Source organism: Panulirus ornatus, chromosome 45 (assembly GCF_036320965.1).
Source record: "Panulirus ornatus isolate Po-2019 chromosome 45, ASM3632096v1, whole genome shotgun sequence".
Lineage (NCBI taxonomy): Eukaryota > Metazoa > Arthropoda > Malacostraca > Decapoda > Palinuridae > Panulirus > Panulirus ornatus.
The window spans coordinates 5202851-5217850 of record NC_092268.1 but is presented as its reverse complement, the minus strand read 5'-3'; the positions used below and the strand labels follow the sequence as shown (position 1 = coordinate 5217850).

At 47.8% G+C, this 15000-nt stretch overlaps 1 protein-coding gene across 12 annotated transcripts in view; it reads right to left on the bottom strand.

Annotated features, from left to right (window-relative positions):
- The window catches only part of NfI (Nuclear factor I), a 264071-nt gene that overhangs the window by 75979 nt on the left and 173092 nt on the right, over positions 1-15000 (bottom strand). For all 12 annotated transcript variants that reach the window (XM_071688069.1, XM_071688065.1, XM_071688058.1 and 9 more), the window contains 2 exons: positions 6343-6534; positions 3409-3592 (listed from right to left, as the gene is read on the bottom strand). In XM_071688069.1, the coding sequence (XP_071544170.1) occupies positions 3409-3592; positions 6343-6534 (376 nt within the window). The remainder of the gene's footprint in view (positions 1-3408; positions 3593-6342; positions 6535-15000) is intronic.

Below are 15000 nucleotides of genomic sequence, written 5' to 3'. Positions count from 1 at the left end.
GTAATTTAGCTCCTCCAAAAAAGTAATTTAGCTCCTCCAAAAAGTAATTTAGCTCCTCCAAAAAGTAATTTAGCTCCTCCAAAAAGTAATTTGGCTCATCCAAAAAGTAATTTAGCTCCTCCAAAAAAGTAATTTAGCTCCTCCAAAAAGTAATTTAGCTCCTCCAAAAAGTAATTTAGCTCCTCCAAAAAAGTAATTTAGCTCCTCCAAAAAGTAATTTAGCTCTTCCAAAAAGTAATTTAGCTCCTCCAAAAAAGTAATTTAGCTCCTCCAAAAAGTAATTTAGCTCTTCCAAAAAGTAATTTAGCTCCTCCAAAAAGTAATTTAGCTCCTCCAAAAAGTAATTTAGCTCCTCCAAAATAAAAGTATGGTTCCATTAATGTTTACTGATATCATGAAAGGTTAATTAGATCAATACGAACACAAAAGTAATTACGATTGTAATTACATTCTTTTAAGAAACTGAAGTACAATTACAAATAAACTTCTGACGGAAAAAAAAAAAAAATATATATATATATATATATATATATATATATATATATATATATATATATATATGAGTCCACGGGGGAAAATGAAACAGGATAAGTTGCCAAGTGCACTTTCGTGTCATAATCACATCATCATCAGGGGAGACACAAGAGAGAAATATAACAGTCACTTGATATACATCGAAGAGACGAAGCTAGACTCATAGGAATATATATATATATATATATATATATATATATATATATATACATTACGTAAATATTTATGTTAAAAAAAAGGACCTCCCCCCCCCCCACACACTAGGCGAGAAATATACATTATAATCAACACAAGAAGAGACGTGTACACCATATATTCCCACAGGAGGCAAGACAATGCTATGCCCCACCCGCAGGGAGAGGACGTATGGTCGATAACTCCTAACGATCCTTCCTCTCTCTGAGCCGTAAGATAAATATGTATAAATATAAATATATATATGGATGCCGAACTGTTTACATGGCGTATCAGATCTTGTCAGCGGGTTGCCAGCTATAACACTAAACTACGCCTGCTAACACACACACACACACACACACACACACAGACAATACGACCACAAAAAACGGGAGGCAGGGGCGCGCGGGGGGCGTGGGGGGCGTGGAGGGGCGTGGAGGGCGTACAGAAGGATCGAAACTATTCGTTGTAATCACAGATGACGTAAACTGTGTCCCTATAGTGAAAGATGGCCGGGTGGTTGCCCACCAGGCAATCGATATATATATATATATATATATATATATATATATATATATATATATATATATATATATATATATATATATATATATATATTGGAAAGGATCACAATTTTGCGCGTGATCAAGTATATTCCTATGAGTCCACGGGGGGTAAAATGAAACAGGATAAGTTGCCAAGTGCACTTTCGTGTCATAATCACATTATCAGGGGAGACACAAGAAATATACATCGAAGAGACGAAGCTGATGATGTGATTATTACACGAAAGTGCACTTGGCAACTTTTCGTCTTTCATATTCCCCCCTGGACTCATAGGAATATATATATATATATATATATATATATATATATATATATATATATATATATATATATATATATATATATATATATATATAGCCGGCTCTCGCTCCCTCTAGCGCGCTATATCACCAAACACTCTCCATATAAATTCCCCCCCCCCCCACCCCACACCATAAATAATACAAAGTTTATATAAAATATTTTTTGTGCCCCCCCCCCACCTGACGTAAAGAGGTTGTTTACATATATTTTCTTTCTTCAACACACACATATATAATCAAATTTATACACAGTAAATTTTCTAGGTCGATAAATAAACATTTTGTATCAAACGAATAAATTACAAATCCATCAATGTGTATGGAATGGACGAAGGCAAGCAAGTGTGTGTATATGTACGTGTGTACACATGTATATGTCTGTGTATATGATGATATGTATGTATACATGTCTGTGTATATGATGATATGTATGTATACATGTCTGTGTATATGATGATATGTATGTATACATGTCTGTGTATATGATGATATGTATGTATACATGTCAGTATATGTAGGTGTACGGGCATCTATGTATACATATGTGTATACGAGTGTATGGGCCATTCTTCGTCTGTTTCCTGGCGCTACCTCGCTGACGCGGGAAACGGCGATATCAAGTAATGGGGGGGGGGGGAAATAGTAATTATCAATTGTCGCTATTGATCATCAGATACATAATTAAGTAATTAATTAGTTCTCTAATTAGTTATGACCAAAAACAGCTAATGAGTCACGTGGTCTTGTGGTTTTGAATTCAAATCATGAGTGACCGTTACAACGGCCGTTGAGCATACAACATCGCGAGTCGCACCCCATTTTCTATATCATTCCAAAGTGGATTCGAAGGGGTAATGGTGGCCACACGCCTTCAATCTTCCAAACAGTTTTTAAAACATTTTCATCACAGGCCAACATGGCAACCGGCAGCCCGTTTTCTAACCGTGAAATAGTGTTTCCCGATGACATTTCGTATGAAAGACGTTGATTCCAATGTATATAGAGAGCCATAGTGAAGATGGAAAGAATACCTTTATAGAATCGTAGGGAAAATGGAATAAGCACCTTCATAGAACCACTGTAAACACGGTTTGTACCTTTATAAAGCCATAATGGAAGTGGTGGTAGCTTTAAACACTTAGAAAGAAAACGGAATGAGTATCTATGTGTACATGAAGCCATAGTGAAAACTGTGTCCATCAGTATAAATACACAGCCATAGTGAAGATGTTGTGAGGAACTGTGTACACGAACAGCAAGCCATAGTGAAGATGTTGTGTAACTATGTACACCAACAGCAAGCCATAGTGAAGATGATGTGAGGAACTGTGTACACGAACAGCAATCCATAGTGAAGATGATGTGTGTAGCTATGCACACACACACGCACACAACCACAGTGAAGATGTTGTGTGTAGCTATGCATATATATATATACACACACACACAACCATAGTGATGATGAGAGTAACTGTGTACACGAACAGCAATCCATAGTGAAGATGATGTGAGGAACTGTGTACACGAACAGCAATCCATAGTGAAGATGTGAGGAACTGTGTACACGAACAGCAATCCATAGTGAAGATGTTGTGTAACTGTGTACACGAACAGCAATCCATAGTGAAGATGATGTGAGGAACTGTGTACACGAACAGCAAGCCATAGTGAAGATGATGTGAGGAACTGTGTACACGAACAGCAAGCCATAGTGAAGATGTTGTGTAACTGTGTACACGAACAGCAATCCATAGTGAAGATGATGTGAGGAACTGTGTACACGAACAGCAATCCATAGTGAAGATGATGTAGCGTGCTGCTCACTTACCGTTCATCGTGATGAAGTTGGACAAGTATAGATCTAGCTCGCGGACGGATACATTGATGTGGTATGGGTTGACGCACAGGGCTGGATGTAAACAATCTGGGGACTTCTCCAGGCGCTCACCATCTGTGGACTCCAGCGGGATGGACTTGAAGAGGATCACCATCACCAGGTCAAGCCGCCACACCTGCGCGGAGGGAAACGTGGAGGGAAAGTGGGGGGAGAAAGAGAACGGAGTGTAAATAACTCAAAATCATAATACATTTATCCCTCATCTTCCCTACCCCATTTAATTTTAGGTTGATCATCTACTCACTATGAAATGATAGTGAGTAGATGGGTGTGTCTACCACCATGAGAGAGGATGGTGACAATGACCATGTCACCATCACGACACCAGAAGATAGTGAGACATAGATGGCTCTTCACTATCACCTCAATGGAAAATGGGATGGTGAATGAAAATGGGATGGTGGATGATGCAGGTCACACACACTATATCAAAGATGGTTGGTGACTGGCCAGCCATCACTGTCATAGTGACAGTGACAGCGGGTGCTGTACACTGTCACTATGACAGTGACAGTGTACAGTGAGAACACACACACACACACACACACACACACACACACACACACACACAACAACATCTTCAACAAAGACAAATTTTTAATAGAATAAAACATCAAATTTGGGTAAAGGAAAGTGTGTGTGTGTTGTGGTGGGATGGGAGAACTGGGGAGTGTATGGCTGCCTGGGGAGAGAGAGTGGGGAGAGAGAGAGTGGGGAGAGAGAGTGGGGAGGGGATGGGAAAGCTGTGCTGTGGGGAGAGAGAGTGGGGAGGGGATGGGAAGGCTGTGCTGTGGGGAGAGGAGTGGGGAGAGAGAGTGGGGAGAGAGAGAGTGGGGAGGGGATGGGAAAGCTGTGCTGTGGGGAGAGAGAGTGGGGAGGGGATGGGAAAGCTGTGCTGTGGGGAGAGAGAGAGTGGGGAGGGGATGGGAAAGTTGTGCTGTGGGGAGAGAGATGGGGTCGTCATGTGGGAGAATATCATGTTTACGACGCCATCTCTATGGGCGCTGGGACCCCAGGCATCCCACACACACACTGCACCCGTCCCATCAAAGTCCCAAGGGTGTATCCCATCTTCCCTCCCATCCCCTTCCCTGTCCCATACTCCCCTCCCTTCGCGCTCCCCTAATCACCCAACCTCACACCCCGGGACACAAGGGATTACATTAATGCTCTAACAATTACTTTAATTACATTATCAAATTATCCTGTTCAAATTAAGATAATGTAACCTTGCTTTACTGTAATTGTCTCCATCTATATAGTGGTGGGTGGGGAGGAGGAGGAGCCTTCTGCTGTACTGTCCTGTCTCCATCTATATAGTGGTGGGTGGGGAGGAGGAGCCTTCTGCTGTACTGTCCTGTCTCCATCTATATAGTGGTGGGTGGGGAGGAGGAGAAGCCTTCTGCTGTACTGTCCTGTCTCCATCTATATAGTGGTGGGTGGGGAGGGGAGGAGCCTTCTGCTGTACTGGTCTGTCTCCATCTATATAGTGGTGGGTGGGGAGGAGGAGGCCTTCTGCTGTACTGTCCTGTCTCCATCTATATAGTGGTGGGTGGGGAGGAGGAGGCCTTCTGCTGTACTGTCCTGTCTCCATCTATATAGTGGTGGGTGGGGAGGAGCCTTCTGCTGTACTGTCCTATCTCCATCTATATAGTGGTGGGTGGGGAGGTGAGGAGCCTTCTGCTGTACTGTCCTGTCTCCATCTATATAGTGGTGGGTGGGTGGGGGGGGCCTTCTGCTGTACTGTCCTGTCTCCATCTATATAGTGGTGGGTGGGGGGGGGCCTTCTGCTGTACTGTCCTGTCTCCATCTATATAGTGGTGGGTGGGGGGGGCCTTCTGCTGTACTGTCCTGTCTCCATCTATATAGTGGTGGGTGGGGAGGGGAGGAGGCCTTCTGCTGTACTGTCTTGTCTCCATCTATATAGTGGTGGGTGGGGAGGAGCCGGCCTTCTGCTGTACTGTCTTGTCTCCATCTATATAGTGGTGGGTGGGGAGGAGGAGCCTTCTGCTGTCCTGTCTCCATCTATATAGTAGTGGGTGGGGAGGAGGAGGCCTTCTGCTGTACTGTCCTGTCTCCATCTATATAGTAGTGGGTGGGTGGGGGGCCTTCTGCTGTCTTGTCTCCATCTATATAGTGGTGGGGGGGGGGGGCCTTCTGCTGTACCGTCTTGTATCTACCACACAGAAGACCTGGTTGGTCATAGACCATCAGGTCTTCTGTGGTCTCTCCTCTCCAATGACTCCCCCTTTACCCTTTACCTTACCTAACGACCCTCTTTACCTTACATCCTCAAACGGTTCATTTACCTATCATTAACGGGCTGTTACCTTAAAAGGGCAAGAGGGACCTGCAAACAAGCTATTGGGTCGTTATAGACAAGCATTTAGGTCATGAGGTTTAGGTAAGGGGGGGTTTGGGGTCAGGGTAGTTGAGGTTGGCCAGTGTGTGAGAGTGTGGGGTGCGGGTTGGTCAGTGTGAGTGAGTGTGAGAGTGTGTGTGAGAGTGTGGGTTGACCAGTGTGTGTGTGTGTGTGTGTGTGTGTGTGTGTGTGTGTGAGTGTGAGGTGTGGGTTGGCCAGTGAGTGTGTGTGAGTGTGAGAGTGCGGGTTGACCAGTGAGTGTGTGTGAGTGTGAGAGTGTGGGGTGCGGGTTGGCCAGTGTGTGTGAGTGTGAGTGTGTGAGAGTGTGAGGTGCGGGTTGGCCAGTGAGTGAGTGTGTGAGTGTGGGGTGCGGGTTGACCAGTGTGAGAGTGTGTGAGAGAGTGTGGGGTGTGAGTTGACCAGTGTGTGTGTGAGAGTGTGGGTTGACCAGTGTGTGAGTGTGAGTGTGAGTGTGAGTGTGTGTGAGAGTGTGGGTTGGTCACCTTATCAGCTTGACGTAGACAGTCAATGCGTCTCATCTTGCCCTTCTGGTCCGGGTTGGAGAGGACACACATGGCTGGCTTCTTGCCTGTGATGGAGAGTACGAAGTCCTCGCGACACTCCTGTGTGATGTCCTTCCTCAACTTCCCCAGCAGGCGGGATGCCCACTTCTGCTTCACCTCGTTCTTCTCGCTCTGTGGGCAGCACGACGCGCAACACGATGGGGCAGCACGACGCGCAGGAGGGAGAAAGAGAGAGGGGGAGAGAGAAGAGAAGGTTGGGTTATTATTAGGTACGACACGTGGTGGTATGGCACGTGGGGGGGGGTTTACACGTGGTGGTATAGCACGTGGGGGGTGTGTGGTGTTACACGTGGTGGTATGGTGGGGGGTGTGTGTGTGGTGTTACACGTGGTGGTATGGCACGTGGGGTGTGTGGTGTTACACGTGGTGGTATGGCACGTGGGGGGTGTGTGGTGTTACACGTGGTGGTATGGCACGTGGGGGTGTGTGGTGTTACACGTGGTGGTATGGCACGTGGGGGTGTGGTGTTACACGTAGTGGTATGGCACGTGGGGGGTGTGTGTGTGGTGTTACACGTGGTGGCATGGCACGTGCGGGTGTGTTGTTACACGTGGGGGGGTGTGGTGTTACACGTGGTGGTATGGCACGTGAGGGTGTGTGGTGTTACACGTCGTGGTATGGCACGTGGGGGTGTGTGGTGTTACACGTGGTGGTATGGTACGTGAGGGGGGGTGGTGTTACACGTGGTGGTATGGTACGTGGGGGGTGTGTGGTGTTACACGTGGTGGTATGGCACATGGGGGGTGTGTGGTGTTACACGTGGTGGTATGGCACGTGGGGGGGTGTGGTGTTACACGTGGTGGTATGGTACGTGGGGGGTGTGGTATTACACGTGGTGGTATGGCACGTGGGGGGTGTGTGGTGTTACACGTGGTGGCATGGCACGTGGGGGGTGTGGTGTTACACGTGGTGGTATGGCACGTGAGGGTGTGTGGTGTTACACGTGGTGGCATGGCACGTGGGGGGTGTGGTGTTACACGTGGTGGTATGGTACGTGGGGGGTGTGTGGTGTTACACGTGGTGGCATGGCACGTGGGGGGTGTGGTGTTACACGTGGTGGCATGGCACGTGGGGGGTGTGTGATGTTACACGTGGTGGCATGGCACGTGAGGGTGTGTGATGTTACACGTGGTGGCATGGCACGTGAGGGTGTGGTGTAACACGTGGTGTGAGATGTATAATAATAAAGTTTGCTTCCGTAAATACCTAAGATATATATATTATTATATATATATATATATATATATATATTTATATATATAATATATATATATATATATATATATAATAATATTATAATAATCATTATATCAATTAAAGATAATCATAAAGACAATAAATAATATATATTATTTATTGCCTAACTAACACCCCACCTCCAACACCCCCTCCCCTCCCCGACCTCCAACACCCCCTTCCCTCCCGATCTCCAACACCCCCTCTCCTCCCCTCCCCGACCTCCAACATCCCCTCTCCCCTCCCCAATCTCCAACACCCCTCCCCTCCCCCCCCACCAACTAACACCCCCTTTCCCCTCCCCAATCTCCAACACCCCACTCCTCTCCCCCACCAACTAACACCCCCTTCCCCTCCCCCGACCTCCAACACCCCCTCTTCTCCCCCCACCAACTAACACACCCCCTCCCCCAACACTCTCTCCAACATGACTAGTATCACATATCAGGGGTGGGGGAGGGGAGGGGAGGGGAGGGGAGGGGGAAGGAGGCTGAAACCCCCACCCCACAAACCCCCTTCCCCTCATCTCCCCCTCCTCCCCCTTAACCACACGAGCCGTCGTTAATCACAAGGTCACATGTTTACGAGCCGCCCCTCGCCTTGTCCATTAGGTAGAAGGAAGGAGGGAGAGGGAGAGAGCAGGTTAAGGTAGATGGAAGACTGGAGGTAGACGGTAATTAAGGGAGTGTAGATGGAGGAACACCATGACCCAGGGGGTCAACTGTTCGTGGGAGGGAGGGAGAGATGGAGGAGATATGTAAGTAGATGGAGAGAGATGGAGTAGATATGTAAGTAGATGGAGAGATATGGAGTAGATATGTAAGCAGATGGAGAGATGGGGGAGATATGTAAGTAGATAGAGAGAGATTGAGTAGATATGCAAGTAGATGGAGATATATGTAAGTAGATGGAGAAGATATGTAAGTAGATGGAGAGATGTAGATATGTAGGCAGATGAAGATATATAAGTAGATGGAGTAGACATGTAAGTAGATGGAGTAGATATGTTAAGTAGATGGAGTAGACTTGATCACAGGTCATGTCTAACTCTACGGTGTTTACCACCCAGGTTTACCTACGTCTACTCCCCCCCCCCCCCTCACACACGCGTGACCTCTGACCTATCAACCTCCACGTGTGACCTGACCTCCCCGTGTGACCTCACCTCCCCCGTGTGACCTTCACAACTACAACCTGACCTTGCCGTGACCACAGACATGACCTTCGTCTTCACGTCAACCTGACACCTCCCCCCCCTCGCCGCGTGACCTGACCCATCTTGACCTCACACACACACACGACCCCAACCACCCAACATACGTGACCCTTGACCTGACCTTATCATACACACACACACACACACACACATACACACGACCCCAACCATCCCCCCCCACCCACCCCACACGTGACCCTTGACCTGACCTTATCATACACACACACGACCCCAACCAGCCCCCCACCCACCCCACACGTGACCCTTGACCTAACCTTATCATACACACACACACACACACACACATACACACGACCCCAACCACCCACCCCACACGTGACCCTTGACCTGACTTTATCATACATACACACACGACCCCAACCACCCCCACACGTGACCCTTGACCTGACCTTATCATACACACACACACACACGACCCCAACCACCCCCCCACACGTGACCCTTGACCTGACCTTATCATACACACACACACGCACACACACCCCAGGCCAGCGCGTGGGAATTCCTGGAAGACTTCCCCCCTCCCCTCCCCTCCCCCCACCCACGAGGATGACGTCACAAGACCAGGAAACCACGTGACGTCATGAGGAAGCCCGTGACGTCACTAACGGTCATCATGACTCAGCAAGATGCTGTTGAAATAAGGGCGGACATGTACCGTCGCAGTGGCGTTCACGGTATGACCCTTGAACACACGACGGTACGACCCTTGAACACACGACGGTACGACCCTTGAACACACGACGGTACGACCCTTGAACACACGACGGTACGACCCTTGAACACACGACGGTACGATCCTTGAACACACGACGGTACGACCCTTGAACACACGGCGGTACGACCCTTGAACACACGACGGTACGACCCTTGAACACACGACGGTACGACCCTTGAACACACGACGGTACGACCCTTGAACACACGACGGTACGACCCTTGAACACACGGCGGTACGACCCTTGAACACACGACGGTACGACCCTTGAACACACGACGGTACGACCCTTGAACACACGACGGTACGACCCTTGAACACACGACGGTACGACCCTTGAACACACGACGGTACGACCCTTGAACACACGACGGTACGATCCTTGAACACACGACGGTACGACCCTTGAACACACGACGGTACGACCCTTGAGCACACGACGGTACGACCCTTCAGCACGACGGTACGACCCTTGAATATTTGGCAATACTCGCTAATATCCGTAGAATACTTGCCAAATATTCAACCTTCCACCTCAAATATTCAGACCCACTTATCAATATTTTCCAATTACTCTCAGTAATGACCATGCACATTCCCAAATATTTGGTAATATTCACCAATATTTACCAAACACTTGATAATATTCAGTAGGTAATATTCACCAAACACTTGATAATATTCAGTAGGTAATATTAACCAAACACTTGATAATATTCAGTAGGTAATATTAACCAAACACGATAATATTCAGAAGGTAATATTTACCAAACAATTGACAATATTCAGTAGGTAATATTCACCAAACACTTGATAATATTCAGTAGGTAATATTCACCAAACACTTGATAATATTCAGTAGGAAATATTCACCAAACACTTGATAATATTCAGTAGGTAATATTCACCAAACACTTGATAATATTCAGTAATACTCTCATAATCCTTGTAAACAATACTATTCCCAAAATATTTGGGTCATTCGGTACGAATATTCTCCCAATACACGGCAATATTCGCCAAATACCAGCCCGGGACAAGGTTAATCTTCTCTCCCCCCCCAAAAAAAACCACACAGCCAAAAATATTCACCCCTTGAATAGCGTACTCCCCAGCCATCCTGGGGAGAGGCGGGGAGAGGAGAGGGGAGAGGAGAGGGGAGAGAGTTATCTTGATGGGGAGGGTGATGAAGTCACCGGGGGGAGAGGGGAGGGGAAGGGGAGTGAGGGAGAGCCTCTCCCACCCACCCACACACAGACACACACACCAGCAGTGGTCATTAGGGATTTAAGAGAGACTGTAAACCATGGTTGGCTCTCTCTCTCTCTCTCTCTCTCTCTCTCTCTCTCTCTCTCCCCATGTCAATCTGGGGTGGTGTTAGATAACGGGAGAGAGAGGAGGATTTAACATGTTAATCTTGGGGTGGGGGGTTCACACAGCCAGGACTACCATTCAAACCACTAAACTACACCTTGTCTGACCTACCTTGACCTCCGTAATCCTACTCAGGCTGACCCGTCGAGTAGGACTTAAATCGCCATGCGTCTCCATTACACAACCCGTTGTTATGGTCGAATCTCTACTGTGTAAATTCTCTATCACACAACCCGTTGTTATTGCTGATTCTCCACTGTGTAAATTCTCTATTACACAACCCGTTGTTATAATCGAATCTCTACTATGTAAGTTCTCTATTACACAATCCGTTGTTATAGTCGAATCTCTACTGTGTAAATTCTTTATTACACGACCCGGTGTTACAGTCGATTCTCTACTATGTAAATTCTCTATTACACAACCCGTTGTTGTAATCGAATCTCTACTATGTAAGTTCTCTATTACACAACCCGTTGTTATAATCGAATGTCTACTGTGTAAGTTCTCCATTACACGACCCGGTGTTACAGTCGATTCTCTACTATGTAAGTTCTCTATTACACAACCCGTTGTTATAATCGAATCTCTACTATGTAAGTTCTCCATTACACGACCCGGTGTTACAGTCGATTCTCTACTGTGTGAGTTCTCTAATACACGACCCAGTGTTATAGTTGATTCTCTACTATGTAAGTTCTCCATTACACAACCCGTTGTTATAGTCAAATCTCTACTGTGTAATTTCTTTATTACACAACCCGTTGTTATAGTCGAATCTCTACTATGTAAGTTCTCTATTACACGACCCGGTGTTACAGTCGATTCTCTACTGTGTGAGTCCTTTAATGTAAGACCCGGTGTTATAGTCGATTCTCCACTATGTAAGTTCTCCATTACACAACCCGTTGTTATAGTCAAACCTCTACTGTGTAATTTCTTTATTACACAACCCGTTGTTATAGTCGAATCTCTACTATGTAAGTTCTCCATTACACGACCCGGTGTTACAGTCGATTCTCTACTATGTAACCCGCTGCACAGGGGATTAAATACCACACATCCGGTCGTTGTAGCAGATCGGCTTCTGCGTCTACAAGGAATTTACGAAATCCTACATCACATAGACGGAGACGCATCAACGCGTCTCTCCCACATAACGTAATCACGATTCATCTAATATACAACCCGGTATTAAAACTATTCCACGGTGTAATTCTGCTTTATACAGGAAATTCTCTCTTTAATTCCTGATAAATATAATAATATGTTTACGGTTTAATGGAGGGATCGGAGATAAATAAATAAACACAATCACACGAGACAAAATAAACCCTTCAACCACGAACCAATTTTGTCCATCAAACGATAGATAGATAGATAGATAGATAGATAGATAGAAGTAGTAGTAGTAATAGCAGTAGTTATAGTGGTAGTAGTAGTAGTAGTAATAAAAATAATAATAGTAATAATAGTAACAATAATAATAATAACAATAATAATAATAATAATAATAATAATAATAATAATAATAATAATAATAATAATCATAATAATAATAATAATTCTCTAATTTGTTTAAAGATATTAAGTTCAAAATCTTAGACAAGGATTTGGCTCTGGGGTATGATATAATGACCTTTGACCTGTACCTTAAAGGTCAGGTCATCCCTGTACTCGAGGATCGTACCGTCGTACCCCAGGATCGTACCGTCGTACCCCAGGATCGTACCGTCGTACCCCAGGATCGTACCGTCGTACCCCGGGATCGTACCGTCGTACCCCGGGATCGTACCGTCGTACCCCGGTATCGTACCGTCGTACCCCAGGATCGTACCGTCGTACCCCAGGATCGTACCGTCGTACCCCAGGATCGTAGCGTCGTACCCCGGTATCGTACCGTCGTACCCCAGGATCGTACCGTCGTACCCCAGGATCGTACCGTCGTACCCCAGGATCGTACCGTCGTACCCCAGGATCGTACCGTTGTACCCCAGGATCGTACCGTCGTACCCCAGGATCGTACCGTCGTACCCCAGGATCGTACCGTTGTACCCCAGGATCGTACCGTCGTACCCCAGGATCGTACCGTCGTACCCTAGGATCGTACCGTTGTACCCCAGGATCGTACCGTCGTACCCCAGGATCGTACCGTCGTACCCCAGGATCGTACCGTTGTACCCCAGGATCGTACCGTCGTACCCAGGATCGTACCGTCGTACCCAGGATCGTACCGTTGTACCCCAGGATCGTACCGTCGTACCCCAGGATCGTACCGTCGTACCCCAGGATCGTACCGTTGTACCCCAGGATCGTACCGTCGTACCCCAGGATCGTACCGTCGTACCCCAGGATCGTACCGTCGTACCCCGGTATCGTACCGTCGTACCCCAGGATCGTACCGTCGTACCCCAGGATCGTACCGTCGTACCCCAGGATCGTACCGTCGTACCCCGGTATCGTACCGTCGTACCCCAGGATCGTACCGTCGTACCCTAGGGGGTTCACGGTACCGTTGAAATAACGGGAGAGAGTGTGAACAGGAAGGAGCACTGAGGCGTAAGGGCGACATCACCTTCCTTCCGCACATAACACTGGTCCTTACCGACACTAACAGACGCAGACCACCTCTCTCTCTCTCTATCTATCTCTATCTATCTATCTAGTGACGTATGTACGTACGTCATTCACTACCTCATTATTTTCATACCATCTCTTTTAAGTGAGAGACTGTCTCCCCTCACTTCCCCTCAAACAGACCATGTCACTTCCCCTCGTACAGACCACGTCACTTCCCCTCAAACAGACCATGTCACTTCCCCTCGTACAGACCACGTCACTTCCCCTCGTACAGACCACATCACTTCCCCTCGTACAGACCACGTCACTTTCCCTTAAACAGACCATGTCACTTCCCCTCGTACAGACCACGTCACTTCCCCTGGTACAGATCACGTCACTTCCCCTCGTACAGAGCACGTCACTACCCCTCGTACAGACCACGTTCACTTCCCCTCGTACAGACCACGTCACTTTCCCTCAAACAGACCATGTCACTTCCCCTCGTACAGACCACGTCACTTTCCCTGGTACAGATCACATCACTTCCCCTCGTACAGACCACATCACTACCCCTCGTACACACCACGTCAGTACCCCTCAAACAGACCACGTCACTTCCCCTCGTACAGGCCACATCACTTCCCCTCGTACAGACCACATCACTATCCCTCGTACACACCACGTCAGTACCCCTCAAACAGACCATGTCACTTCCCCTCGTACAGACCACGTCACTTCCCCTCGTACAGACCACGTCACTTCCCCTCAAGTTTCACAATGAGGGGAGTGAAACACGTTCTGGCCCACCAGTTTCAACGCAGTTTCACACAGTATCCAACGCGTCTCCAGGTTCCGTTTTATGGCGCGAAACGTACCCGCGAAATCGAGGGAGGGGAGAGGGAGGGGAGGGGGTGGCGGCGACCCCCTCCCCACCCCCCGACCCGTGAGTTCGAACCCCCCCCCCCCCCAGCGAGTTCTGTCGTCTGTGTGTGAGGGGTGTGAGCAGTGCCGGTGTAGCCACAAGGCACTGCTGAGGGGAGGAGGGGAGGGGAGGGGTTGTAGGTAAGTCACTGCTAACAGTGTAAGGCTGTATAACCCTGGGGGGGGAGGGGTCAAGAATATACTAGAGGGGAAATATGTGTGTGTGTGTGTATGCTCAGCCTCCCCTCACCCCCTCACTTCCCCTTACTATCCTCCACCCCTAAAGGCGGGATGGACACACACACACACGACGACCTAAAAGGGGAGGAGGAGGAAGGAGGGACGAGGGGAAGAGAGGGGAAGGAGGGAGGGGAAGGAGGGTAGGTTTATCGCGCGGAAAACGCTTCTCCGGCTGGCTCGCCATTATGCAAACACCCCCCCCCCCCCACCCCGCCCCCCCCCCACCCCGCCCCCCTCCCCCGACGCTATGGCCAAGCACAACCCTCCCCTCACCTCCCCTCCCCTCCTC